Source organism: Macaca fascicularis, chromosome 7 (assembly GCF_037993035.2).
Source record: "Macaca fascicularis isolate 582-1 chromosome 7, T2T-MFA8v1.1".
Lineage (NCBI taxonomy): Eukaryota > Metazoa > Chordata > Mammalia > Primates > Cercopithecidae > Macaca > Macaca fascicularis.
The window spans coordinates 47,792,089-47,819,577 of NC_088381.1; the positions used below are offsets into that span (position 1 = coordinate 47,792,089).

Below are 27,489 nucleotides of genomic sequence, written 5' to 3' on the forward strand. Positions count from 1 at the left end.
AATTTTGTTTCTGGGACGGGAAGTCTGATTAAAGTTGCAGATGAGGAACATATAAAGTAAGAGCATTAAAAACGAGATGGAATAGTGGGAATTTATGGTCAAAGTAAGTTTTTGAGGTTAAATATTTTAGAGGTAGAACACATTTAAGTAATGAAATCTAAGCAATATGGAAGCCATTATTGTGGTTATCAGAGCGGATTGTTGGAAAAGAGTAGAAGTGAAGGTCACCAGAATAAAGAAGATCCATTGAAGCCATTATTGTAGATATTGAAGTTACTGATGGTAGAACAAGGTATGGTACGGTACCAGAGGCCATGCATCGTGTTCTCTTGTGACACGGCTATTCAGTGTTTAAGTTTTACTAGTTTTGGCAGCTTCAGTGAATGCAGGAGTATCTTTTTTATTAAATGACTCTTTTATCTGGCAAAACTATCTCTGATCAGTGGATTGCAGACTATTAACATGACTTTCATGACATTTTGAACTTTTAAAGTGGCATATGACCAAACATTTTATGACCCTCTAAAATAATTTAAAATCATAGGGTCTTTATGGTCTCAAAAACAAGCAAGCTGTTCCAAGAGAAAGAGGAAGTATCTGTTAGTGAAAATTGTTGTGCCTTATGCTTACTGCCAAGAGTTTCAGAATTTTTATTAGGAGTTCCACAAAGTCATTAGCTTTTAAGAAGGAAGCATAGAGAAAGAGTTTGGGAGAGATGGGAGAAGAGATGTAGGGGTTCAATGGAGAGGATGTAAAGTGTAATGATGAATCATTAGGAAGGGGATCCACAATTTCTGGCAAAAGATTTACTTTCTACAAATGTATGTTTAAAGTGTCATGGAAACACTGTTACATTCTCTTAGTTTTATTCTTTTTTTTAATGACCTAAAAACTAGCAAGTTGAGTAGCCACAGAAGATATTTATACATGAAGGTAGAAAAATAAAATTTTAGGACAGATAGTATATAACTCATAGGGATTATAATGCAAAATCAGTTACTTACAACTTCTACTGGTTGTAGATTTTTCTTCAGTTTAGTTTGTAGTTATCTGATTCCTGTAAAATCTCCTAGAACTGAAATTTAGAGATATTTCTAAAAGAACTTATTATACCTTGCATTTTGTCTAAACAAGGAATTCTTAACCAGAGCATTCAGTTTGACTTTTTGAACTGTAAGTCCTTATTTTACTTGACCTCCTTACAGCATTTGACATAGTTGAAACTCCTCATTCACCTGATTTTCCTTTTATGTATGTGGCTACTCTTTTATTTTTTTTAAGTGGTATTTTACTGGCTCCTTTTCTACCACATCTTTAAATGTATATTATGCAGTTTTTTAAATTTGTAAGATTTAGATATACTACTTGTGCTAATAGATGAAGATTCAGCTTCCTCACCTCTTTTCCTCCCCAAACTATATATCTATAGTTGCTTTATTGGTAGCTTTTGTAATATGTATCTAAATCTCTATTTTTTTGTTTCATCCACTATAGGCAATAGCCCTCAAGTCTGCATTTGCAAGATGAGTCTATCCTTTTTATTTTTCCCACTTTGTACATTGCAACTTCTATCAACTGTACTTTTGTAATTTTCCTTGTGATTTCTTCTTTCATCCAATGGTTGTTTAAGACTGCAGTGTTTAATTTCTGAATTTTCCAGATTTGTTCATTGTGGTCAGAGAAGATATTTTGTAGAATTTAATCTTTTTAAATTGATTGAGACTTGCTTTATAGATGAACATATGGTCTATCCCAGAGAATTTTCCATGCATACTTGAGAAGAATATGTATTCTGCTGTTGTTGGGTGGGGTTTTCTATACATATCTGTTAGTTGGTTTTATAGTGTACTTCAAGTCCTCAGTTTACTTGTTGATCTTCTGTCTGGTTGTTCTATCCATTATTGAAGGTAGAGTATTGAAGTCTCCAACTGTTATTATGGAACTGTTTCTTCTTTCAACTTTGTCCATTTTGCTTCATATATTTTAGGTTTTAAGTGCATATACCTTTGTAATTGTTATACCTTCCTTAGGGATTGACCGATTTTTCAATATAAAATGTTCTTCCATGACTCTCATAAAAATATTTGATATAAAATCTTTTTTACATAATATTAGTAGATACTCTGGCTCTCTTGGTTACTGTTTGCATGGAATATCTGTTTCTATTCTTTCCATTTCATCCTATTTGTGTCTTTTAATCTTGTAGAAAGCATATACTTGGATCTTTAAAAAAAAAAAAATCCTGGCTGGGAGTGGTAGTTCGCACCTGTAATCCTAGCACTTTGGGAGCCTGAGGCAGGTGGATCACCTGAGGTCAGGAGTTCGAGACCAGCCTGGCCAACATGGTGAAACCCCATCTCTACTAAAAATATGAAAATTAGCGAGACGTGGTGGCACGTACTGTAATCCCAGCTACTCAAGAAGCTGAGGCAGGAGAATCGCTTGAACCCAGGAGGCCGAGGTTGCAGTAAGCCAAGATTGCATCATTGTACTCTAGCCTGGGCAGCAGAGTAAGACTCCATCTCGAAAACAAGAAAATCCTTCCTGCTAATTTCTGCCTTTTAATTTGAGTAGTTTAATCTTTGAAGTCCTGATAAGGAAAGACACATGTCTCCCATTTTGTTGTTTGCTTTCTATCTGATGTATATTGTTTTTTGCTCCCTCAGTTCCTTCATTGCTTTCTTCTTTTGTATTTAGCTGATTTTCTTAGCGTACCATTTTTGATCCCCTTCTTGTTCCTTTTACTATACATTTCCTAGCTATTTTCTTAGTTGTTACCCTGGGGATTACAATTAACATTTTAATTTAGCTAGTTAGAATTAATACCAATCTAGTTGTAGTAGTATATAAAAACTTCGCTTCTGTTTAGCTCTACTCCCTTTTCTGTTACTGTTTTCAGAAATTACATCTTTAAACATTGTGTGTACATTATAGATTTATAATTATTTTTAATGCATTTTTCTTTTGAATCATATTTTAAAAAAAGGATTAACCTAAAAATTCAGTAATACTGGCTTTTATTATGCACCTGTGTAATTACCTTTCTTGATGTTATTTATTTCTTCATATGACTTCAAGTTACCAACTAGTGTTCTTTAATTTCCAGAGAACTTCCTTTAGCATTTCCTGTAGGTCAAGTATACTAACAATAAACTCCCTCAGCTTTTGTTTATCAAGGAATGTCTTAATTTCTCTCTTATTTGTGAAGTCCAGTTTTGCCATATATAATTCTGGGTTGACAGGTTTTTTTTTTTCTTTCAGCACTTTAAATATGTCATCCACTACCTTCTGGTCTCCATGATTTCTGATGAGAAATCAGCTGTTATTCTTATCGAGGATCCCTTGTCCATTATGAGTCACTTCTCTCTCACTACTTTCAAGATTGTCTCTTTATTTTTGTCTTTCAGTAGTTTGGTTATAATGTGTCTTGGTGTGGATCTATGAGTTTATCCTAGTCAGAGTTCATTGAGCCTCTTGGATATGTTGTTTTATGTCTTTTATCAAATTTGGGAAGTTTCTGGCCATTGTTTTTTCAAATATTCTTTCTGCTTTTTTTTTCTCTCATGTCTGTCCTTCTGAAACCCCCATTATGTTTATGTTGGTATGCTGGATAGTGTCCCACAGTTTTCCTGGTTCTGTTCATTTATCTTTACTCTTTATTTCCCCTCACTTCTATGTAATTTAATTGACCTATCTAAGTTTACTGATTCTTTCTCCTGCCTACTAAAATCTGCTGTTGAAGCCCTCTAGAGAGCTTTTTAGTTATTGTACTTTCCAACTCCAGAATTTCTATTTGATTCCTTTTTAATTTCCATCTCTTTATTGATATTCTTTATTTGGTGAGACATTATTCTCTTGGTTTTCCTTAGTTATTTCAGCATATTTAAAATAGTTGACTTAAAAGTTTTTGTCTAGTAAGTCCAATGCCTGGGCTTCCTCAGAAACAGTTTCTGTTCATTTCTTTTTTCCTGTGAGTGGGTTAGACTTTCTTGTTTCTTTGTATGCATCATATTTTTTGTTGAAACTGGACATATATGTGACAACTCTGGAGATCAGATCATTCCTCCACTCTAGGGTTTGTTGTTGCTGCTTATTTTGATTGTTGTCTTCTATTTGTTTAATGACTTTCCTAATTATTTCTGTGAAGACTATATTATTTATCATGTATACCCACTGAAATCTCTGTTCCATTAGCTTAGTGGTCAGTTAGTGATTTTCAGAGATTTTCTTAAATGCCTGGAGAAAAAAGGAAAAAATAAACCTCTCCCAGCCTCTATAGATTGGTTCTGTTTTGAGGCAGTCTTTCACGGCTTATCTAGACAGTTTGCCACTCTGCCTTAACCTTCATTCCTGCTTGTGTAAAACCTGAAGATCAGCCAGGGGTTAAGTTTAGGGTTAAGATTAGTATCTTCTCAGGTCTTTTCCAAACATGTGTCTGACCCTGGACATGCATGTGGCCTTTTAGATTCCCTGGACTCACAGGAGCTTCTCAAAACTCTATTCTCCCAGACATCTCCTTCCCCAGCCTCTTCCTTCTCAGCCTTTTTGATCTTTCTGTTGCTTGCTGCAGCTACTATCCCTTGTCCAGTGTGGTGGCAGCTAATACATTTTTGCCTTTCAATACTTTCAACAAATGCCACTTAGAAGCCACCTCAGCCCTAGGGAAGCTCCAAGGCAAGTGATCCAAAGGCAAGCCCTTGAGCTAATCCTTCAGAGAGTCACCAAACATGTCAAAACACACAACTGCAGTTTTTTGAAAATATGGTCTATATTGCTTCCTCTGTTGCCAGCAGCCTGCACCAGGAATGTGGGCTGTTCAACTTCAAGGCCACCACCAAGCTGGGGAGTGGGGAGTGGTAACAGGGTAAGTTAAAATGCTTCAGAACTCTCTTATTGAAATTCAACAGTTTTTCTTTTCTTCATTGTTTCCCTGGTTTTGTAATTTATTAGATTCCAGATTTCTGAAAAAGTTGATTTTGTTTTTGGGGGTTTTTTGTTGCTAGCATATTTGTTGCTTTTGTGGAGGGATGGAGTGTTTTGGCGTTCCCTACTCTAGCATTTTTGCTTTCTCTTTGGGATTCCAATTTGGCTATATTCTATGAGCTATACTTTTACATTTCAAGATTAATGTCATTTATATCCGTTCTATAATCATAAAATTTTGTCAGTTGGTAGCATTTAAAACTTGAAAACTGGTAAAGAGTATTTAAGTTTCTATAATATAACAATCTTTTACTTTACGGTAAAGGATTAAGCTATGATTATGTCTCCTTTTCTGCTTCCTAAGCCACTCTAAGAATAGTCATAACATCAAATTCAAATGGACCCCTCTTCATTATACCTTAAAAGTTGTCCAAACCCATGTCACATTTTAGTTTGTTTCATATTTTAGCCATGCTTTTCATATATAGTTTGTTTTTTTCTGGAGTTTCTGATTGCCTTTTAAAAAAATTGAACAAAGAAATTTACTGCTGTTTCTACATTCTGACTTCTAGAATCTACTCTTTTTGAAGCCTGTCTCTGTAATCTAATTTAGAGTCATCATTTGCTTTTGGCCATTCTTTATAGTTTATCATTTTATATCATTATTAGTAGCCTTTGATTTTCTCTTGTATTATGTGTCTTTCTCGTATCTTCAAGTATTTCTGTCCTCTCAACCTCTTGATGGTAGAGTTCTTCGGATTTTGGTCCTGGGCTGTCTTTACACTCTCTGCTTTCCCCCTAGGCAATCTCCTACATGGCTTTGACTTTAAATACCATTTATATACTGAAGACACAAAAATATATACCTGTTCCTTTATGGCTTACCCACTTAGATTGTGTTTAGGAAAATAATTCCTTTACCACATTGAAATTTTAAAAACATTCTCCCATTTTGTCTTCCTAAAGGTTTAATATTTGGCCTTTTTATATTTAACTTTTTATTATACTGGTAATTGATATTTATATTTGAGGTTAAGGTCTGATTTGGGTGGGGAGGGGTTTTCTTTGCATAGGAATAATCAGTTACCCTAGTGCTATTTATTGAGTGTTCTTCCTTTCTCACTGAACTGGAGTGCCACTCTGTGAGACTTGTTGGCAGTGAGAGAAGTAGGTGGGAGAGACCTTTTACAGATCTTCAATTAATGCCCCTGTGTTCAGTCTCACTTCTCACTCCCATCCTCCATCATACTTACTGTTTGTTGCTTTCCAGAGTTCCACTGAGCAATTTGGCTGCCATCTTTTTCTTATTTCCAGGGCTTATTTGAGAATACAGCCCTTTTTTATCCTTCTTCATCATTTAACACTTTTTCTTTCTAGCTTCCAGAAATTTTCTGAAATCTCCTGCTGCCAATAGTCTTCCCCTGCTGCGCTTGTTGTTGTTGTGGGTTTATGTCTTTTTGATTACTTTACTATTCTTCAATGGGGTCTTGGAGGGAGAGGTTTTAAACACATGTGCTTAGTCTGTATGCTATTTTTATCTGAAAGTACAAAGTGAAGAATTTTAAACATTAGAGGTTATATTTCTACATTTTCTGTAAGTCTTCAAAAAGATAATTAAATTTTATCATTTGGGACCCTGAATGATACAATTTAACTATTTCTGAACATACAAAGCTAGTCAGAGGGCCGCAAAGTTTCTTACCTAGTGTTTCAATTTGTGTTTTAATACTACATAAGGTTTTCCATTTTTAATAATAATTTATATTTATAGTCTTTAGTATTTCATAATGCCAAAAAAGTGGATAATTCTTGGGTTACAATGTTCCGTAACCTTTGGCTTATGGGTGTGTAACTAAATGCCTGGAAACAAGTGTCCATGAAAAAATTATAGACACAAAAAGGGAAGAAATTCTCTAAAACTTTGCTATATCCCACTAATGATTTCACTGTTCACTGTACTTGGGACAGCTCTCCAGTAAAATGACATATTGCAGGTTTCTTTTCTCTGGCAGAAATTGGAAAGTACTTGGTGTAATTTTTTTTTTTTTTTTTTTTTTTTGCTTACATTGGATGCATGCAGTGAAGCTGGTTTATTTTTGGTCATTTCCTGTCTACGAACACTGTGGTATTTTAGCCAACACTACTATAATAAAATATAATGCATACAATGAATTTTCACACCTACAAATGTTGTAATAGAAATTCATAAAATAAATTATTATAGGAATCAGCACCACTTATTCATTGGGAAAAGAATCTTCCACAATACTTTAAGTCTTTCTGTTCAGGCCTGTTATGAAAAGCCTAAAGGTTAAAAAAATAATCATAATCCTCCTAAATAATGTCTCTTTTCATCTAGACATTTAAGAGTATGTTCTACATTTAGCCTGGCTTTCAGAGTCATTATTTTATTGCATTGAGCTAGTCACCCTGTCTTTTCTTAGGGTCCTTTATTGAAAAGGCATAGGGTATTTTCCTGACTTTTTTTTTTTTTTTTTTGAGATGGAGTTTCACTCTTGTTACCAAGGCTGGAGTGCAATGGTGCAATCTCAGCTCACCACAACCTCTGCCTTCTGGGTTCAAGCGATTCTCCTGCCTCAGCCTCCCAAGTAGCTGGGATTACAGGCATGCGCCATCATGCCCAGCTAATTTTGTATTTTTAGTGGCGATGGGGTTTCATCATATTGATCAGGCTGATCTCTAACTCCTGACTCTGTGATCCACCCACCTCGGCCTCCCAGAGAGCTGGGATTACAGGCATAAACCACTGTGCCCAGCCTCCTGACTTATTCTTATGTAAAGATCAAGTTGAATAGATGAAACTTTGGACTTAAAATTAACCATAAAAATCTTGAAGAGAATTCATATTTGATGTCATTCTGCCTGCTATTATATAATTAATATTTCAGTTGGAGAATGTAATTGGAAATGTATTGGACTTTATGGGAAAACAAATTTTAAACAGATCCTCCAGAGAAGAATACCAGCTTTCTTAGAGTACAAATTTAGAGTAGACAGAGGTAGGAAACTGGGTCAGATGACCAGTTACCCACTCTAGAAATTTGAGTCACACTTAATTCCACCCTTTCCTTCATTCTCTAGTCAATCACTAACTCTTACTTTTATTTATTCTTAAATGTCTGATAAATCTATGTTATCTTTTATTAATAATCATGAAAATGTACTGAGCTAAGTATGAGGCATAGTTTAGAATATTTTTTTCTAATTTTCACAACTCTGAAAATATGTGTATTATGATAATCATTTTCATACAAGGAAACTGAAACTCAAATAATTAAGTAACTTGCCCCAGAAGTCATCAGTTACCAATGGCAGATCTGGAATTTGAACTAAAGTCCATCTCATTTTCTTGACATTGCCATTTCGACTACACCATACCATTTTTTGTTATGCCTGCATATGGTCTAGTTGACACTTTTGCAATGGTCTTGCTCATCCCCTACATTCAGCCTCTCCCTACTATGTCCTCCACAAAGTTGATTGACTTATCTGTCTGAATTGGGTCTTTGAGAGCAGAGTGCATATCTTATTCATCTTTGTATCCCTAACACCAGTACCTAGATTCATGCATGATACTTTGGAGGTTCTTAAAAACTTGTGTTGAATATAATCTCATCACTTTTTAAATTTAAAAACCTTTTTCTGCTTCTGAACCATGCAGGATAAAATCTGACTTTTCAGGCTCATCTCCAGCTCCTACTCGCCTCCATGTTTCAATGTTCCTGCCCCATATTTTAGTGTTCCAGCCATAGAAATATTGTTCAACCCAGCAATCCCATTATTGAGTGTATACCTAAAGGAATATAAATCATTCTAGTATAAAGACACATGCACATGTATGTTCACTGCAGCACTATTCACAATAGCAAAGATATGGAATCAATCTGAATGCCCATCAGTGATATACTGGATAAACAAAATGTGGGAGGCCGAGGCAGGCAGATCACTTGAGGTCAGGCATTCGAGACCAGCCTGGCCAATATGGTGAAACCCCGTCTCTACTAAAAATACAAAAATTAGCTGATCATGGTGGCACATGTCTGTAATCCCAGCTACTTGGGAGGCTGAGACATGAGAATCTCTTGAACCCGAGAGGCGGAGGTTGCGGTGGCCTGAGATTGTGCCACAGCACTCCAGTCTGGGCGACAGAGTGAAACTGTGTTAAAAAAAAAAAAGGAAAGAAAAGAAAAAGAAAGAAAGAGAGAATATGTGGTACATATACACCGAGGAATACGATACAGCCATAAAAAAGAATGAGATCATGTTATTTGCAGGGACATGGATGGAGCTGGAGGCCATTATCATTAGCAAACTAACACAGAACAGAAACTCAAATACCACATGTTCTCACTTATAAGTGGGAGCTAAATGATGAGAACACATGTACACACTGAGTGGAAAGACACACCAGGGCCTATTGGACGGTGGAAGGTGGAAGGAGGAGGAAAAATAACTAACGAGTACTAGGCTTAATACCTGGGTGATGAAATAATCTATATAATAAACCCCCATGACACAGTTTGCCTATGTTACAAACCTGTACATATACCCCTGAACTTAAAAGTTTAAAAAAGAAATTATTCTTACATAAATATATTATACATAATCAGGTTTTATTTTCCATACAAAATAAAATCTGTGTCAGGTTTGCACATGTGCCCCTGAACTTAAAGTAATCATTCCAGCGCCCTTCTTCATTCTGTTTTCCCAACTTCTGCTCCTGCTAAAAATCTGCTATTTATCTCTCAAGGATCAGTTCAAACGCAACCTTCCTTTTTAAACTTGACTTTTCCCCTCTGGAAGAATTAGTCATTCCTTTCTCTGTGTTCCCTTAGCATATGGTTTAAATATTCATTATATTACAATAAGCACATTATATTATATTTAATATATATATTCATCTTCCTCTCCACTCCACCCATCCAGATTGAGAGCTCTTTGAGGGCAAATATATCTTGATTTATTTTTATATCCCCAATGCCTAACACAATATCTGACACATAATAAGCTCTCCACAAAAACCTATTTGTTTAATGTGATATTGAGGTCATTTTAGTTTAAAAATTATATCCCATATGTTTATTAGTTTGATTGCTGAGTAGGATTACAGCAGTTATATTTCTGAAACTATCACCCAGTAAAAGTGAGCAATAATTTTGCTATATCCAGAAACCTTTGTATGATCTCATCGTTGATTGTTCTTATCAATACACATGATTTAGTGGCATTTGCCAAAATTCTTAGCACAGTGTTTTGTAGAGAGTGGGCTTTCAGGACATGTTTGGTGAATGAAAGAAAGAAAGAATTAATTAGTTAATTAATTAATATGTGTGTATGTATAACTAAAAAGATGTGCCCATATCTGCTAAGGATACAAGGAAAACTAGAAGAACAATCCCCAATATATAAACATTGTTTGGCAAGCTAAGTCATTTTTTCATGGAGCTCCGAACACACCTTCCCAGAGGAGCAAATTTGTAAACATTGGCCAGAGTTTAAGGCTAAACTCAAAAGCTTCCTTCAGAAAATAACTGAAATGGGTTAGGTGCTATATGGCCTATTTCCTAGGTGCTACGTTTCCTAGTGAAAAAGATGAGCCTGTCTGCAGCCCAGGAGACTTGCCATTTGTTTTTACCAAATGGGCATGTAATAGCTATATAAATTGGAAATTCTGCTTTGTTTTCTAACCATGTCACTGTTTTGCTGAATGTAGCCTTGTTTATTATGTCACTTATTTCCTGAACAGTTTACTTGACAAGCCCTTTACACAAAATAAATAATCCCTTTCTGATGACAGACTTTTTATTGTGGAACTTATATTCTTAAACTTTTAATTATGTGGAAAAAGAAAGGCAAGACACTTTTAAACATATGATGTGGAGCAACATCATTTCCCAAAGGATTTGTTGATGTTTTTGATACGTAACTCTGATTCCCCATCATTTTTACATTAAACTTTTTTGCTGGTTGCTGTGGCCATCAGGCGTCCCTCTGTGGGTAAACCTTCTTGCTAACCCTTATTCTGTGCCTATATCACTGATTCTGCCCCTTTACTGAAACCATAGCTTATGGTTCAAACATCCTTCTTAAGATATGATACATACTCATTAAAAACTTCGTCATTGTCCCACTTCATTAATTCATCCAAGAAATATGTATTGAGCAGAGCGCGTGCTAGGCGCTGTACTAGATTTTGGATCTACTATAGTAATTGTGACAAATTTCAAGCCCTCAAGGATCACTGTGTTTAGTAAGAGAGAGACATAAGGCAACAAGTAATTGCAGTACAATGTGGCAAGTATTGTAATAGCAGTATGCACTCTTTTCATCAAGCCTTCTTTGTTTTAGTGGCACTGAAACTGTCCTTTGTTCTGTTCCAGTATTGATTATATAATCAACCTCAATGAGATATAATCTAACTCAATGTATCACACAAAGCAAAATGTATGGAACTAATTTTTAAGTTAGTTTTTCCTATTATCAGCCTTCACCTTTCTAAGATTATCATCTAAGACAATTCATATACTACTACTCATTGGATATTTGATTTTTGTCACATAATAATCATTGTCTTAAGTGCTAGTCTGGTAGAAATCGAGCCTTTTTGTATTTTCTTGATTGCATATTCACTTAAAGTAGACTGATGTTATTACTCATCTTGTTATTGAATAAACAAATGTGTAGAAGGTTAGCTGGTACCTCTGAAATAAGTATGATAAACAACAGAGTGGTGCTTTCTTAGTTTTATCCCTTAACATCAACACTGTAAAATGTTTGAAGATCTTTAATAATTCATTCAGTATACATTGTTAAAAGCTAATTACTAGGTTTTGCGTCCCCAAAGATGAAAAAATATACAATCTCTAGCCTCACTCATTATCTGGAATAATAGGCAAAATTGTAAGCATAAAATTGTAATATAGTTATGAGAAGTGTGTTCCAGGAGTGTACCAAAGACCATGGGAGCACAAATAAGAGTGAGACACTAATTTTAGTAGGGTCAAATAAATACTGGATGAAAGCAGAAATCCCAGAAGGAAAATGCAGAAACAAAAACCATGCTTTGTTTAAGTTTTGAGGTTGGGTAAAACAAATAGTTACATGTCTATTCACAAGGCAGAACATATGAGTTGGATTAAGATATTTCATTTATTCTCTAGCTATCATTTAGATAGCCTTATATAAAAAATGTGGCTTCTACCTTGGAAATAATAATTACCAAATTCAGTGCAGTATGAGAAGCAGGTGTGTGTGTGTGTGTGTGTGTGTGTGTGTGTGTGTGTGTATATATATATAGTGTATATATAGCATATAAATAATGATTCCTTCTCACTATTTCTTATTTCAAAGTGAGGAGGAAATCTACACTGATTTTACTGATTATAACTATAGTATACACTTTAAAAATTTCGAAAACCATTGAAGTATCCAAAAGTAGAAAGTTAGGGTTACCCCCTAATACAACCTCTGAGAAATAAACTATTTTTAGCAGTTATTACTTGGTTTGTAAACATATTTTTATATGTATGGTTCTTACTGCAGAAATACTAATTTGTAAACTGCACTTTTTTTCTAGTCAGAAAAATTTATAGATTGGGAAAACCTATCTGTATTGAAATGAAAAGATAACCATAATGTAGTAAACAGGTTGTTTTAAAACTAAAGGGAATATTAGTTATCTTTCATGGATAGAAATAATTTGGGTTTAGAGGTGATCTTTTTGTTCATAATGTGCCTCTTTTTAAATTAAAATATATGATTAGAATAGTACAAAACTTCCAGATAGTTTATTGAAAATTAGTCTTTAATGCTCTAGGTTTAATTATTGAAATGAAAAAAGAATATAAAATTGTGAAGAGCTTTTCTGACAGTTCATTATACTGTTAGGTATTCTGCATGATGTCTTTCATTTAAAATCATACTTTGGATTTTCCAGGCCTCTAGACTCAGGACTCAACAATGCTTTACAAGGTTTATCTGTCATAGACACATACCTTGTTGAAGTGGACGGGGATACACTTTCCCTATATGGCTCAGGAGCACTGGAATCTCTGGATAGGAATTGGAGTGTTCAAACGGCAGGAATGATCACAACTGTCTCCTTCACTTTCATAGAATTTGATGAAATCGTCCATGTGCTTCCTAAACTGAAGATTAAGTTTCCTAATTCTCTGGTAAATATTTCCTTTTAGTAGTATATTTGAATTGTTCTTAGTCAATGACTTGTGTGTTCAGGCCAAAGACCTGTTTTAACTTTTATTTATGTAGTTTCTATCTGCCAGGAAGATTAAAGTTTTGTGTTAATTTTCTTGAGCTAGGATTTAAATTAGTATTCATAAATGGCCTTGAAGTTTTATGTTAACATTTGAAATTAAATCTCAAAAAAAAAAGATCCTTTGTGGAGTAGAAAAAGACTGATATAATTTTATTCAAGTTATTTATTTATACTTTATAAAGGATTCACCTTAACACATAGCCTTATGTATTCACCTATTATACCTGGTAATGGTGAAATGTATATTTATTATATAATTTTTACGGTTGTCCCCTAACAATGTTGAAAATAATTTTAATAGCTCATTAAAATTACTTTGAGAAATTAGCCTTCCTCAATTATGGTGTCATTGTATTATTTAGTATGCTTTTGTAGAAACCGTGATTTCTATAATGAGTTATCTCTTATTATTGTTTTGTTTTTCTCTGTCAGCCAAGAGACTTCCCTCACCTGCCTTTTTGGTGGGTTTTTGTTTTTATTTTCACTTCATTCTCCCTAAAAAAGATAGGGGTGGAGACAGTGTGTTTAGAAAAGAGCATCTAGATTCACAGACAGAATGCTTGCATTAACATTGCAGTTTTAGTGATTTGATTTTTCTGTAGCCAGTGTAACTATCCTACATAGTGTTTGGCAAGATACAAGTAATCACAACTAACTAGTTCTTCTCAGGAAAATTGTGGGGCCTGTATTTATAAAGCTCTGACATTTTCATTTCTAGTCTTTTTTAAAACATTTATTTAATGTCAATGTAAAGCACATAAAATCAATAATTCCTGAATCTGCATTATTTGATATTTATGTAACTTTAAAGAATGTTTGTTTATAAGTGAGACTGTCATTTATAGAAAGAGTCACCCAGAATTCAATATTGGATGGATTCCATCAATGGTGCATTGGATGAATTAAAGTTACGTAAGTTTAGTACATTCAGTTGATTTAATGTAATTGAAAACATACTTGCTAAGCCTAAAGTTTACATATTTACTTGGGGAATGATTAGTGAAGCTTTAATGTTAATATTTCAATATGGTTAAAATTAATGTTCCAATCTGTATTTGTGTTTTATCATTGCAGCACCTTAAATTCAAAGAAACAAATCTTGTAATGCTGCAGCAATTTAATGCACTAGCACAACTCCGTCGTGTTGACCAGTTGACAATTGATCCTCAAGGAAATCCAGTTGTCAATTTTACACTCTGGAAATACTATGTACTGTTTAGGCTAAGCCATTTTAGTATGCAGAAAATAAATGGAACAGAGGTAAGCTAAAAACTAGATGAACTATAGAATAAAAATATTCCTTCTTAGGGGAAATAGTTACGTTAAATGGTTAGAAATTTAAGTAACCATGATAGAACATTTGAGACATTATTTTTTTTTAAATATAGACATTTAAAATGTCAAAAAACCTAAGAATCTATTTTAAAACTTCCAAAGAACTAAACAAATTATAAAAATAAAATAGTAACCAGGTTGTAGTGAATGGCAAATGCTTATACTGTTGTTTGTAAGCATTCAGTGAAATAAAATGGTGGGGCAATAGTTAAAAATAAAAATAAAAAATAACTGTTTTATAAGTAATGTGATCTTTGTATTTTTCAAAGTACTTTGCAGACTGCGTGGTATGCAAGAGGGGATAAGGAAGTAAAACCTAAATGTCAACTAATAAGGGTCTTGTGGTAGAGAAAGGGAAGAATAAAATGGAAAAAAAAGAGGAGGAAGAACATGATTTACAAAAAGAAGAGATGAAAAGGAGAAATAAGCCAGGAAGAAAGATAAAAGAAAGTGAAAATAAGAGAAAAAGAAAATAAAATAAGTATAAGTAAATGTCTGGACTGCTTTGTTAATAGCTGGTAGCAACCACTGTGCCATGACTACATTGGGTAACTCAGGTCTGGAGCTGAATAGCTGGAAAATTATTAGTGAAAAGTTATTTTTAGATTGATTCTGCTAAGCTTGTCACAAGGTAATCCCCCAGCTACTCAAAAGCCATGTTCTTTTAAAATACTAATTTGGAAGAAAAGAGAGAAGCTATGCTTCTACCTCTACTGAATTTAAATACTCTTCCAAAGGAAAAAAAATCTTTAATATGTTGTTAGTCTTATTACAATATCTCTTGAAATTCGGAAGACCTCTTTATTGTAAGATTAACTGTAATCAAATTTCTGGCACAGTAACTGTATTTCCCTGCAGCTGATACACTACAGGCAGATACTTAACTCCAAAAATTCAGCATACTATGAGGAGACTGTACATCTCTGGATCAATGTACAAGCAGCTATATGAAATTTGCATCAACCATGGTATTTCTATAACCTCAGAATCAGCCATCTGCTGAACATGTTGGGTAAATCTGAATCTTCAGATGACTTTTAATTTCTCCAGCTAGTTCTCAAGAGGGTTGGCTCAGTCTTGTGTATTCATGTATACTATTTGGTACTTCCCCAGAGGTGAGGTTGTGAGTCCCTGGAAGGACCTAATAATTAGTCCTAATGGTTTCTAAAGTTAGCTCAGACTGGAAATAGAATGGTTATTTTTACTATGGGTGAGTGATTCTCCCTTAATTGAGGTAACAAACCATTACCTCAGTTAACCCTAAATAGTGTATTTACCCAGATATGGATCATTACTAGAAGAATACCCATTATTACCAAACTTTGAATTAGGAAGGAATAGTATAGTTATGTAAAGTGGAGAAGAATTAGAAAGAATTAGAAAGAACCAATATAATTTATTCTGATTTAAATTTCTGAAAATCCCAATGCCAGGGATATTTGACACTTTATTAAAATACCTAATATATATTCCTGTGTGTAAAGTCCTTGACCTTACATAGTAATGTTACACTGCATTTTTACTTCTCCGTGTATAAAAAAGAATGATATTGCTTGAGGTAGAATTAAATTGAATTATGAGCATCAACAAGAAAACATGGAGTAGTGGCCTGCATTGGCCACTAGGTGACTATATTGGACCAAACACAACTTAGTTATTAGCTAAGGAAGGATTTGAAGTGACAGAAGTCTCCTTAACTGTTAAGATCCAGGGAAGGGAAGAGAGCTAGTCTGCACTGATTCATTATGTATAAAATGTTTGTGAATTATTGGTTTGTTTTTAAGAAAATGCCTGTGAAGAGTATTACAGCTAGTGTCAGGAACAAATTTTCAAAAGATCTAAAATTTAATTATACCAGGGTTTCTAAACCTTGGCTCTGTTGACATTTTGAGCCAGATAATTCTTTGTTGTGGGGGCTGTCCTCTGTATTGTGACATGCTTAACAGCAACCCTGGTCTCTACCCACTAGATGCCCGTAATGTCCAGAAATAACTAAATATGTCTCCAGACATTGCCGATTGTTCTGCAGGGCGCAAAATGGCTCTTGGCTGGGATCACTGAATTATGACCAAAAAACAGTATTTAAAATGTTAGCAACCCTATTTTGTATTAAAGAAAATATCCCCAGATAGTAATACAGGTACTGCTTTCAGCTTTTAGTACTTTCTTGGTTAATGTAAGAATGGGTCCTCGTAGGGTATACTTGTGACAAGTTATTCTTTTTGGGGATAAAGACTGATAGAATGAACGGGAGCATCCTTGCTAATTCAGTGAAGTTCCATCTCTCAGGAAGGGACAAAATTATCTCTAAAGGAGCAGGTATGTCCAACACCTTGGCTTATCTTTGATATATTATTAAAATGCACCTATCCCATTGACACTTGGGAATTTTTTTCCTCTAAATCATTCTAATCCAAGAAGCTGTAGGATTTCTGAAAAAAAAATTACTAAAAATTGAAGTGTAATTCTCAGGAAAGACAGCTTCTAAATCAGAGCTAACTCATCACCTCCAATCAACTTCCATCATCATGAACCACAATTGTACATCTTCTTTTAACTCAAGAAAGAAAAATATCAATGAAAACTCTTCTTTCTACAGCACAGGAGAATGTGCTTTTGTGGGCTTACAAGATAATATTTAATCTGGATCTCTCTCTGGGATTATATTAGTTTTATCCAGCTAAGAGATGGTGTCATTTTTTTTACCCCTTTCTATCGTATCTCTTCAGGTGACACAGAATGATATGATAATGGCTGAAAGGCTCTTTGGAATCCTAGCACATGTAGCATCTTCTGAGTTACCCCAGTATCGTCTGATTTCCATTCTGGGTGATGCCAGGTAACCTTTAATTTTTATAGTTTTTTATAGAATCACTGTTACACTAGAAAAAGAAATAAATTCCACGTACCTCTTAACTATGCTAATTATGTGTTCCATAAACATGTATCCTAGACTGGCCCTATTGAAAGTGTTGGGGATATTAAATAAGATGATCCTTATTCTCATATGGCTTATAGTCTAATAAGTTAAAGATATACACAAGCAATGAAAACATAACGTTTCAGGTGCTATAAGGGAGGGCCGTAGGAGAGACTAACCACATTTTGGAAGAACACTGGGGAAGGCTTCACAAAGGAGATAACATTTTATCTAGTTCTTTGGGAATGAGTAGGAGTTTTCAGGTAGAGGATATGGGGAAAAGATATCTGCAAAAGCACAAGTAATTGTAAATAGCTGAGTATAATTGGAACATGGGATGATTATGAATAAGTGATAGGAAATTAAGCTAGAAAGATTGATTGTGGTCTGACTGAAGAGCTTTCCAATCCATGCCAAGCAAAAATGAAAACTTGTGTTTTGTAATGAAGCACAAGCAATTGTATAATTGGATTTACATTCTAGAAGACTGCCATTTGAGCAGGCAGAGGTTGAAGTAATGAAGATCAATCAAGTGGTTACTCTGTAGGCCAGGAGAGATTATGAGGGCCTGAGCCAAGGCAGCAAGATGGAGAAGAGGAAACCTGACAGAACACACTAACTGACGTGGTGGAGCAGGGATGAAGAAATAGTCAAGGATGGCTGACCAGCCATGATTCAGTTATAGATCATACAAGTCACTCTGGTTAAAGTAAGCAAGGAATTAGACATCTACAAAATACTTGAAAGCGTTGAGGAAGCAGTTTCTAGACTGAGCCTCCAGAGATGTCTCCCAGAATACCATAGAACGAGCCCACAAAGGAAACTGCCTCCTTGCTGTGGTCATGGAACACTTTGCTACAGTCAAGGACAACAGGAGACTGTTGTCCCAGCTGTGAGCACCAGGATCATACCACTTTAACTGCGCTGGGGATCAGGAAGTTCCCTACTCTGCTCCCCAGAATCTGGCTCCAGAACCATGTTACCCTACTATAATTTACACTAACAAAGTGAGTCTTTTGCATGCTACTCCTACTTCCCCACTTAGCCCAGTTCTGAATTTAAATCTTACCCAGGTGTATCTGATTGATGGAATATAAATCCCATCTAAAACCCACAAAACCATTCTGAGAAAAAAAAGGAGGCATTGAATTCAAGAAACAATGCCTACATAATGAAAGAAATCAGTAAAATTTATAGTTGTCTGAATAAGTATTAATGTATAATGTTAAAAAGATTAAATAACCTAAAAATAAAAATCCAAGAAAATCCTAAGAGAATGGAAGTTAAAGTTTACTTTCTTTCCCTGTTTAGGAGAGATAATAGGTACTAATTAAAAACAAAAATTGATGGAAAAATACACATTTGTGTGTATTAAAATATTAAGGGTTTTCATTAGGAAAAGATTAGATGGATAATTCCTAAACTACTAAAAGGAAAACGGTGATCAACAAAAAGCAGGAAGAAAAAAATAGCATTTGGGTTATCACCATAAATACTAATAAAGTCTTCTATTAATAGATACTAACTCTCAGATTGAATTAAAAACATGTTTTATCAGAGATACTCTAAAAACCCCTAAAGGCTTAAAGCAAAGGGATGGAAAATGTATAATGAGCTAAATGCCAACAACAAACAAATACAGGAATATTAGTGGTTAATAATGATAGAATTGATGACACTAAAAACTACAATCCACCGGAAAATAGTTATGAAACAGTGTAACTAAGACTACAGCTTTTAAACATATCAACAAATAGAAGCATATATTGACAAATTTTTCAGTTATTGTAATAGACATTAATACGCTTCTCTCATAAATCAGATCAAATCAACTAAAATAAGAAAGACTATAGAGGATTTGAATAACATAGTTAACACGTTTTATCAAATAAATATACTTAAAATCTTGTGCTCACAACCTTATTCCCAGTTCAGAAAAAAAAACACATATTTTATTCAAACATCTATGGAATGTTTGTAAAAGGTGATCATATATTAAACTCAAAGTAAATCTTCAAGTATCTCAAAAAGCATACTCATACAAATCACATTTTCTAATCATAATATTATAAAATTAGAAAATAATGGGTCAGGATAGCCAAAAACTTATCTAGTTGGAATTGGAATGGGAAGTGGGGTAGACAGCAGATGCAAGCTTCCAGAAAACAAAATACAAATGCCTTTAAACTTAAAAAAGAGGATGTTTGATCAAAGTCATAGACTTTGAGATAACTTTGTGGGAAAAGACTAGAAATGTGATGATATGCAGCAGCAGTCCTCAACCTTTTTGGCACCAGGGACTGGTTTCATGAAAGACAATTTTGCCACGGACAGTTGATTTTTTCAAAATGCTTACCTCTAACTGTTGAATTGGAGGGAGACACTAGGATTCCAAAGTACATAGATACTTTTTACTCTATGTTTCTATGAATCTCTTGAATTATCTTCTTGCTTTTTGTTCTATCTCTTTTTTTTTGTTTTTTATCCTTTTTTAAAAAGCATTTAAAAATACTTTAATGCTTTTGAATTAAAGAGGAAATTAAAGCTAAAATAATAAATCATATATAAATGAGTTTGACAATAAGAATACTATATGTCAAAACCTCTGGGATGTGACCAGAGCTGTGCTGATGGGAAATTGTATATCTTTAATGTAGTTGTTAAAAAACAAGAAAGATTAGAAAGTAATGAATGAAGCTTTTACTTCAGGAACCTAGAGAAATACCAAAGTAAGGCAAAATTCTAAAAATTGGAAAAAAGAAGTTCATAAAGATAATAGCAGCTTTTAAAGAAATAAGAATTTGAAAGAGAATAGTTAACCAATAAAAGCAAACACTGACTCTCCAGAAAATCCAAGAATTCAACTATTAAGCTTTTTGAATCAATCGGAATGTATAACAATGAGGCCAGATACTAGATTAACATATCAAAATAATTAATATTTCTTCATACCAATAATAAGCTGTTGAAAATAGTATTAGAAAAAGTACCCCATTTATAAAGGCAAAGAAACTATGAAATACCAGAAAATACACCTTATAAAAAGTAACTCTGACATACACAATAAAATTGGGAACAGGCCTGGCATGGTGGCTCATGCCTGTAGTCCTAGCACTTTGGGAGGCTGAGGCAGATGGATCGCTTGAGCCCAGGAGTTTGAGCCAGCCTGGGCAACATGGCAAGACTCCATCTCTAGAAAAAACACAAAGACTAACCAGGCATGTGGCTCGTGCCTGTGGTCCCAGCTACTTGTTGGGGCTGAGGCAGGAGGGAGGATCGCTTGAGCGTGGGAGGCTGAGGCTGCAGTGAGCCGTGATCTGCGCCACTGTACTCTGATCTGGGTGACAGAGCAAGACCCTGTCTCTTAAATAAATAAATAAATAAATGAAAATACAATTAGGAACAAAAAGGAAGTTTAAAAATGAATATTTACAATGTTAACAAATTCCAAGACTTAATATTGTAAAGATGCCAATTTATCCAAATTAAATTACAAATTTACTTAATTCTCAATCAAAAATCCCAGTATGATTTCTCAGGACCCTAAAACAAGATACATTTTATATCTTAGAAAGGCATTTATCATCTCATGTTAATGAAAATGTTCTACTATACTTTCTCATACTTCCTGAAGGTTTATAACATGTAGCTCACATTTTTACAGTTTTATATGATCATCATATAGTGAAAATACATAAGCAGACAGGAGAATATATTTTCAGCATGTTTAACAAAATTTTTAAGAAATCCTACAAATTTAGTAAGAAAAAAGACAGTCGAGATAATAGAAAAAAAGGGCAAAACATATAAAGAGAAAACTCACAAGAAGAAATATGAATAGCCAGATAATGTAAGCCCAAACTCACTTGTCATCAGAGAAATACAACTTAAATTAAAATAATGAGATGTCATTTTTGCCAATGATATTAACTTAAAAATTTAAAAAGCAATAATATCAGTGACTTTTTAGTATTTAGGATGATGTACACTGTACATGTTGGTAGAAGTGTAACATGACTTTTGGTGGAAGGTAGTTTTGCAATGTCTATCAAAATTTAAAGCATACATATATTTGAACCCCTTAGTTTTAGTACTAGGAATATAGTCTATTGAAATACACATATGCACAAGTTATTTATGTAGTAGGCTACCATGCTTTATTGTTTGTAGTTACCTAACTTTGGAAAGTAAACAAATGCCAAATAATTGGTAAAACTAAGTATATCATAGTACTTCTACATTTACAGATGTAGAATCTATATGATACTATTTATATTATAGTAGATAATATGACTGTAAAAGAAGGAGGAGGAGGGGGAGAAAGATTGAGGTAAATCTCCTGTTCTGACATGAAATGATCCAGAGACAGTTCATTGAATGAAATATGGCATAAAACTATTTACATTATGACCCAATGTTATTTAAAACAACATAACAAATATGTAGACATAAAAATATGGAAACACAGAAAGGGAGTTGACAGGATGAACACCTGGGAGGATATAGATATGAGGAGTGGTGGTAGAGTAGTTGAAGAATGATTTTCAGGTTTTATTCTATGTCTGTACGGTTTGAAAAGAGTAGTTTTTGAGTTTTACTCTGTATATATCTGTATAAGATTAGGAATATATTGAACTTCTGTTTCTGAAAATGATGAGTTTGGTTGTTTTTACCATTCCTTGAGTTAAAAACAATATAAAATGCTAGACAAAATAAAAACCTTCATAAAAGTTTTGGGGAGCCAGGAAGGTATAACATAATTACCAGGCCAGAATCTATGGGAAAATGAGAACATTGAAAATTAAGGTAGACACAAAGCTCTTAGAAACAAACTTACTTTTCCTGCTTTTACACACCATTCAACACTTCCGATGCCAGATATGTGAGGGGGTTTTCCCCACACACCAGCCTGGCAATTCAGCAACCGACATCAGCTGGGTGCCCTCTAATTCAATTTAATTCGGACACTGCCTACCTGGAGATAGTGTCAGATCCCACAGGTTGAAAGATCAGTCCCACAAGACAGCTCCTCCCCACCAAACCCAGCCTCCCTACATCACATGCCAGTTGCAAGCACAAGTTGTGACCTGTGCTTCTGCCTGATCAGCTATAAAGTGAGATTCTGACAACCCCCTTCTTGGGGAGGTTCTATTAGTTTGCTTAGAGTGGCTCACAGAACACAAGGAAACACTTTAGTTACATTTACCCAGTTATTATAAAGGATATGACAAAGGATACAGATGAACAGCCAGATGGAAAAAATGCATAGAGCAAGCCATGTGGGAAGGGGCATAGAGCTTCCATGCCCTCTCCAGGCATACCACACTTCAGGAACCTCCATGTGTTCATCTATCCAGAAGTTCTCTGAATCTTGTCCTTTTGGGTTTTTATGGAGACTTCATTATGTAGGCATGATAAATGAAATCATTGGCTATTGGTAATCAAGTCAATTTTCAGCTCCTCTCCCCTCCCCTGAGGTTGGCGATGGGGCTGGGGGTCCCACCCCTCTAATTATGCCTTGGCCTTTCCAGTGCCCAGCGCCCATCCTAAAGCTATCTTGCTCACACACCCCAGGTACCAGCCATCTCATTAGCATAAAAACATTCTCATTACTCCTGCAATTCCGAGGGTTTTAGGAACTTTTTGCCAGGAAATGGGAATGGAGAGAGTACAGGGATGGACAAAGACCAAATGTATATTTTATCATATCATAGAGACTGTTTGATCCAGAGGCATTTCAAGGAAACATACATTTTTGTTCTGCTAGCCTAGAACAGTAGAAATGATGGAAATCAAAGCCCAGGGCTCCATCTAAAGTGGTAAATATAAATTGACGTCGTCCTAAGATTAAAATGAAACCCCAGTGGCTATACCATCAGGTCAGAAATAAGCCTACCTCTTCTCCCCACTCAGGAATTTCCAAGGAAAGTTGCCTTGATATGAGCAGAAAAGAGGAAAGTTGTCCCTAAGCAAATGTAAACAAAAAGCAGTCCTCATATAGATGTACAGCCTGAATTCATAACACATAGCTAGTTTAAAATAATATAAAAGTTTAAGTATCACTGTCTGTAAATATCTGGAAAAAGCAAATGTACCTCCTCTCTGGAAGAAGCTACTTTCACCTTGTCTCAAAGAATCCTCATGGCTAATTTTTAAGGGCAATTACCAGCATACAATGAAAATATAAATAACCAGTCACACAAGAAAATAAGACATTATGTAAAAGAACTGGAAGGAAAAAACAGACTACAGAAGCAGATCCATGAATACTTTAAATATTGGTATTATCATGCATAGACTATAAAACGACTGTGCCTAGTATATGTCATGATATACAAGATAAGCTTGAAAATATCTGAAGAGAATAAGAAATTATAAAAAATGATCTGGCAGACATGAAAGGAAACCAAAAGAAATTATATAAATGAAAAATGTAATACACAAAGTTAAAATTTAATGAGGAGGTTTAACAGCTGACTAGATGCAGTTGAAAAGAGATCCATAAACTGAGAGACAGACTAGAAGAGATTTTCTGGAATGTAGTACAAAAAGGAAAGAAGATAGAGTATATGAGAAAGTGGCTACGAAATTTGGAGAATAAAGTGAGTTGGAAGGTTTAACATCTGACTGAAGTTTCAAAAAGACACAATGGAGAGCATAGAGTAGAGGCAATATTAAAACAGATAATGGCAAATATTGTTCAGAACTGATGAAATACACAAACCACACATTAAATAAGCCCAGCTAATCACAAAAAGGATAAATGAAAAGAAATCTATACCTAGTCACATCACAGTGAAACTACAGAATTCTAAATATAAGGTGAAAAGTTTTAAAACAACCAGGAAAAGAGAGGTTACCTTGAAAAGAGTGGAGATCAACAAATTGACTTCGTAACAGCAGCAGTGGAAGCCAGAAGATAGGATAATGAATGATGTGTTCAATGTACTGAAGGAAATTACCAACCTAGAATTCTATGCACAGCAAATATGTCTTTTAAGAATGAAGGTGAAATAAAGATATTTGAAACAAAATAATAAAAACAAAATCTAAGAGAATTCCCATTAGTATTCTTACACTAAAAGAAATTATAAAGCTTATAATTAAGGCAGGACAGTGACCCCAGTTAGCAGGTCTGAGATGCAAGAAAAGCTAAGGAGCAAGGAAAGTACTAAATATGTTGGATAAGGCTAAATGAACATTGGCCATATAAATTAGGGGTATCCAATCTTTTGGTTTCCTTGGGCCACATTGGAAGAAGAATTTTCTTGGGCTACACGTAAAATACACTAACACTAATGACAGCAGATGAGCTAGAAAAAAAATCACAAAAAAAATCTCATAAGAAAGTTTACAAATTTATGTTGGACCACATTCAAAGCCATCCTGGACCACATGTGGTGGCCCGTCAGCCACAGGTTGGACAAGGTTGATAGAGATCAACAGTAACAACATTTTGTGGGGTTTAAAAATATAAAATTAAAATACACTGCAACAGTAGTATATGTAGCAGGAAGGAGTAAATGGAGATATTGTATTTTAGGACCTTGTATTATCTGGGATGGAGATAAATATAGCGATTAACTTTATATATTAGTGGGTTAATGTTGTTCGTGTTGTAATTTCTGTGGTAACCAAATAATAAGCAAATATATAGCTTCTAAATTAGTAAGGTAGGCAAAGAGAAAACGAAAAATAGAACATGTGGATTAAGCAGAAAAAAAGAAAATGGTAGATTTAAACATAAATAGTGGTATATCAGCATGTATGTTCCTATCACTACCAGTACTGCTTAAAACAAGAAGCATTTATTTTTTTCTTTAAGTCTATAGGTCAGCTAGGTGGATCTTCAGCCTTCAGCTGGGGTCCTCATGTATCAGTAGTCACCTGTGGATTGGTAGGCAACTCTGCTGATCTAACCTTGGCTCTCTCACTTGTTTGAGGGTTGGCTGGCTGTAACCTGGTCTAGGAAGGCCTTAGCTGGGACAACCTGTCTCTGCTACACATGGTCTCTCATACTCCAGAAATCTGCCTGGGCTTGTTCTCATGGCAGAGGCAGGGTTCAAAGAAAAAGAAACATGCAAGGCCTCTTGAGTCCTATGCTAAGAACTGACATACCATCATTTAACCCACATTCTTTTGGTCAAATCAGATAACAGAGCAACACTTAAAGGGCCTGAGAGTAGGCCTTATGTAGCTGTAAAATCACATTGTAAAGGACATGGATGCAAGGAAGCCATAATACAACCATCAATGTAATGAATCTATCTTAATGATAAAATGCAAATATACTAATTGTTCTGATTGAAATGCAAAGATTGGCCGGGACTGGTGGCTCGTGCCTGTAATCCCAGCACTTTGGGAGACCAAGACAGGCAGATCACCTGAGGTCAGGAGTTCAAGACCAACCTGGCCAACATTGTGAAACCCCGTCTCTACTAAAAATACAAAAATTAGCCGGGTGTGGTGGAATGTGCCTGTAATCCCAGCTACTCAGGAGGCTGAGGCATGAGAATCACTTGAACCCAGGAGGCAGAGGTTGCAGTGAGCTGAGACCGTGCAGCTGCACCTCAGCCTGGGTGACAGAGTGAGACCCTATCTCCAAAAAAAAACCAAAAAAATAAAATGCTAAGATTGTCAGACTGAATAAAAAAATGAAGTTCAACTACATGTTGTTTACAAGAGATACATCTGAAATATGTTTACATAAATGTTGAAAGCAAAAAAGTGAGAAAAGATAAACAACATAAATACTACCAAAATAAAAATGGAGTAGCTATTGAGGGATCAATAGCCTTGAAAGTTGAAAGTAATACTAGAAATAAAAAGGATCATTTAAAAATGATAATAGGTTCGGTTCACTAGAAAACTATAGGACATTTAAATTTGTATGCACTTATTAGCATAACCTTAAAAATGTATAATCCCAAAATTGATAGAACTACAAATCCACAATTACAATTAGTGGGAAGTTTTAATACATCTCTGAGTAATTAATAGAAAAAGGATATAAAATGCTTGAATAATGTGATAAATTTGACCTAATTACCACTTAGAGAACATTGCCCCCAGCAGCTACACATTCTTGTCAAGCATACATGGAACATTTTAAAAAATTGACCAAATACTATTCATAAAGCAAATGTCCAGAGATTGCAAAGAATTGAAATCACATGGAGCATGTTTTCTATTCAAAATGCAGTCAATCTTTAACCTGACTACAAAATGATAACCAGGAAATTTCCATATATTTGAAAATTAAGAAACACATTTCTAAATAACCCACAGGTTAAAGATAATTTCATAATAGAAATCTGAAACTACCTTGAACTGAAATATAATAAAAATACCCATTTCAAAACTTGTGGGATCAAGTTAAAGTGGTGCTAAATGGAGACAACCTTGACATGGGTGTAGTAGGAAAGAATAAAAGCTGAAAATGAATGTGCTAGAACACTTATCTCACCAAGGTAGCAAAAGAGCAGCAAAATAATCCAGAAGAAAGTTAAAGAAAAAGAAATGATGTTAAAACAGTATTAATGTAAAGTTGATTATGTGAAAAGACTAATAAAAATGATATAAGATGTGTATAGGCATTACTTTTGTAATTTAAAGAAAATCAGTAAAGAAAGTAAATGGAAATAGGGGCCAAGATGGCAAATTAGCAGTAGCTGCGGTTGGAGACTCCCACTGAGAAGAACAAAATGGTGAGTGAATCCTGCACCGGCAACTGAGGTATCCAGGCCCTGTTATTGGGACTGACTGGGCATTTGGCATGACCCATGGAGAGAGAGGAAAAGCAGGGTGGTGCGATGGCCCACCTGAGAGCCACACAGGGCAAGGGGAGCTCCCACCCCCAGCAAAGGGAGGCAGTGAGTGATTGTGCTACCCTGCCTGGGAAACCACACTTTTTCCATGGATCTGTGCAACCCACAGATCAGGAGATCCCCCTCATGAGCCCATGCCACCAGGGCCTTGGATCTCAAGAATAGAGCTGTGCATATTCTCAGTGACC

The 27,489-nt window shown here is 34.9% G+C and overlaps 1 protein-coding gene across 13 annotated transcripts in view; it reads left to right on the forward strand.

Annotated features, from left to right (window-relative positions):
• LRRC49 (leucine rich repeat containing 49) overlaps positions 1–27,489 on the forward strand; it is a 170,041-nt gene that overhangs the window by 103,730 nt on the left and 38,822 nt on the right. For 12 of the 13 annotated variants that reach the window (XM_005559947.5, XM_065548128.2, XM_045395676.3 and 9 more), the window contains 3 exons: positions 12,881–13,118; positions 14,294–14,479; positions 17,284–17,393. In XM_005559947.5, coding sequence (XP_005560004.1) covers positions 12,881–13,118; positions 14,294–14,479; positions 17,284–17,393 — 534 coding nt within the window. The remainder of the gene's footprint in view (positions 1–12,880; positions 13,119–14,293; positions 14,480–17,283; positions 17,394–27,489) is intronic. The other variant, XM_005559950.5, reaches the window with a different exon arrangement.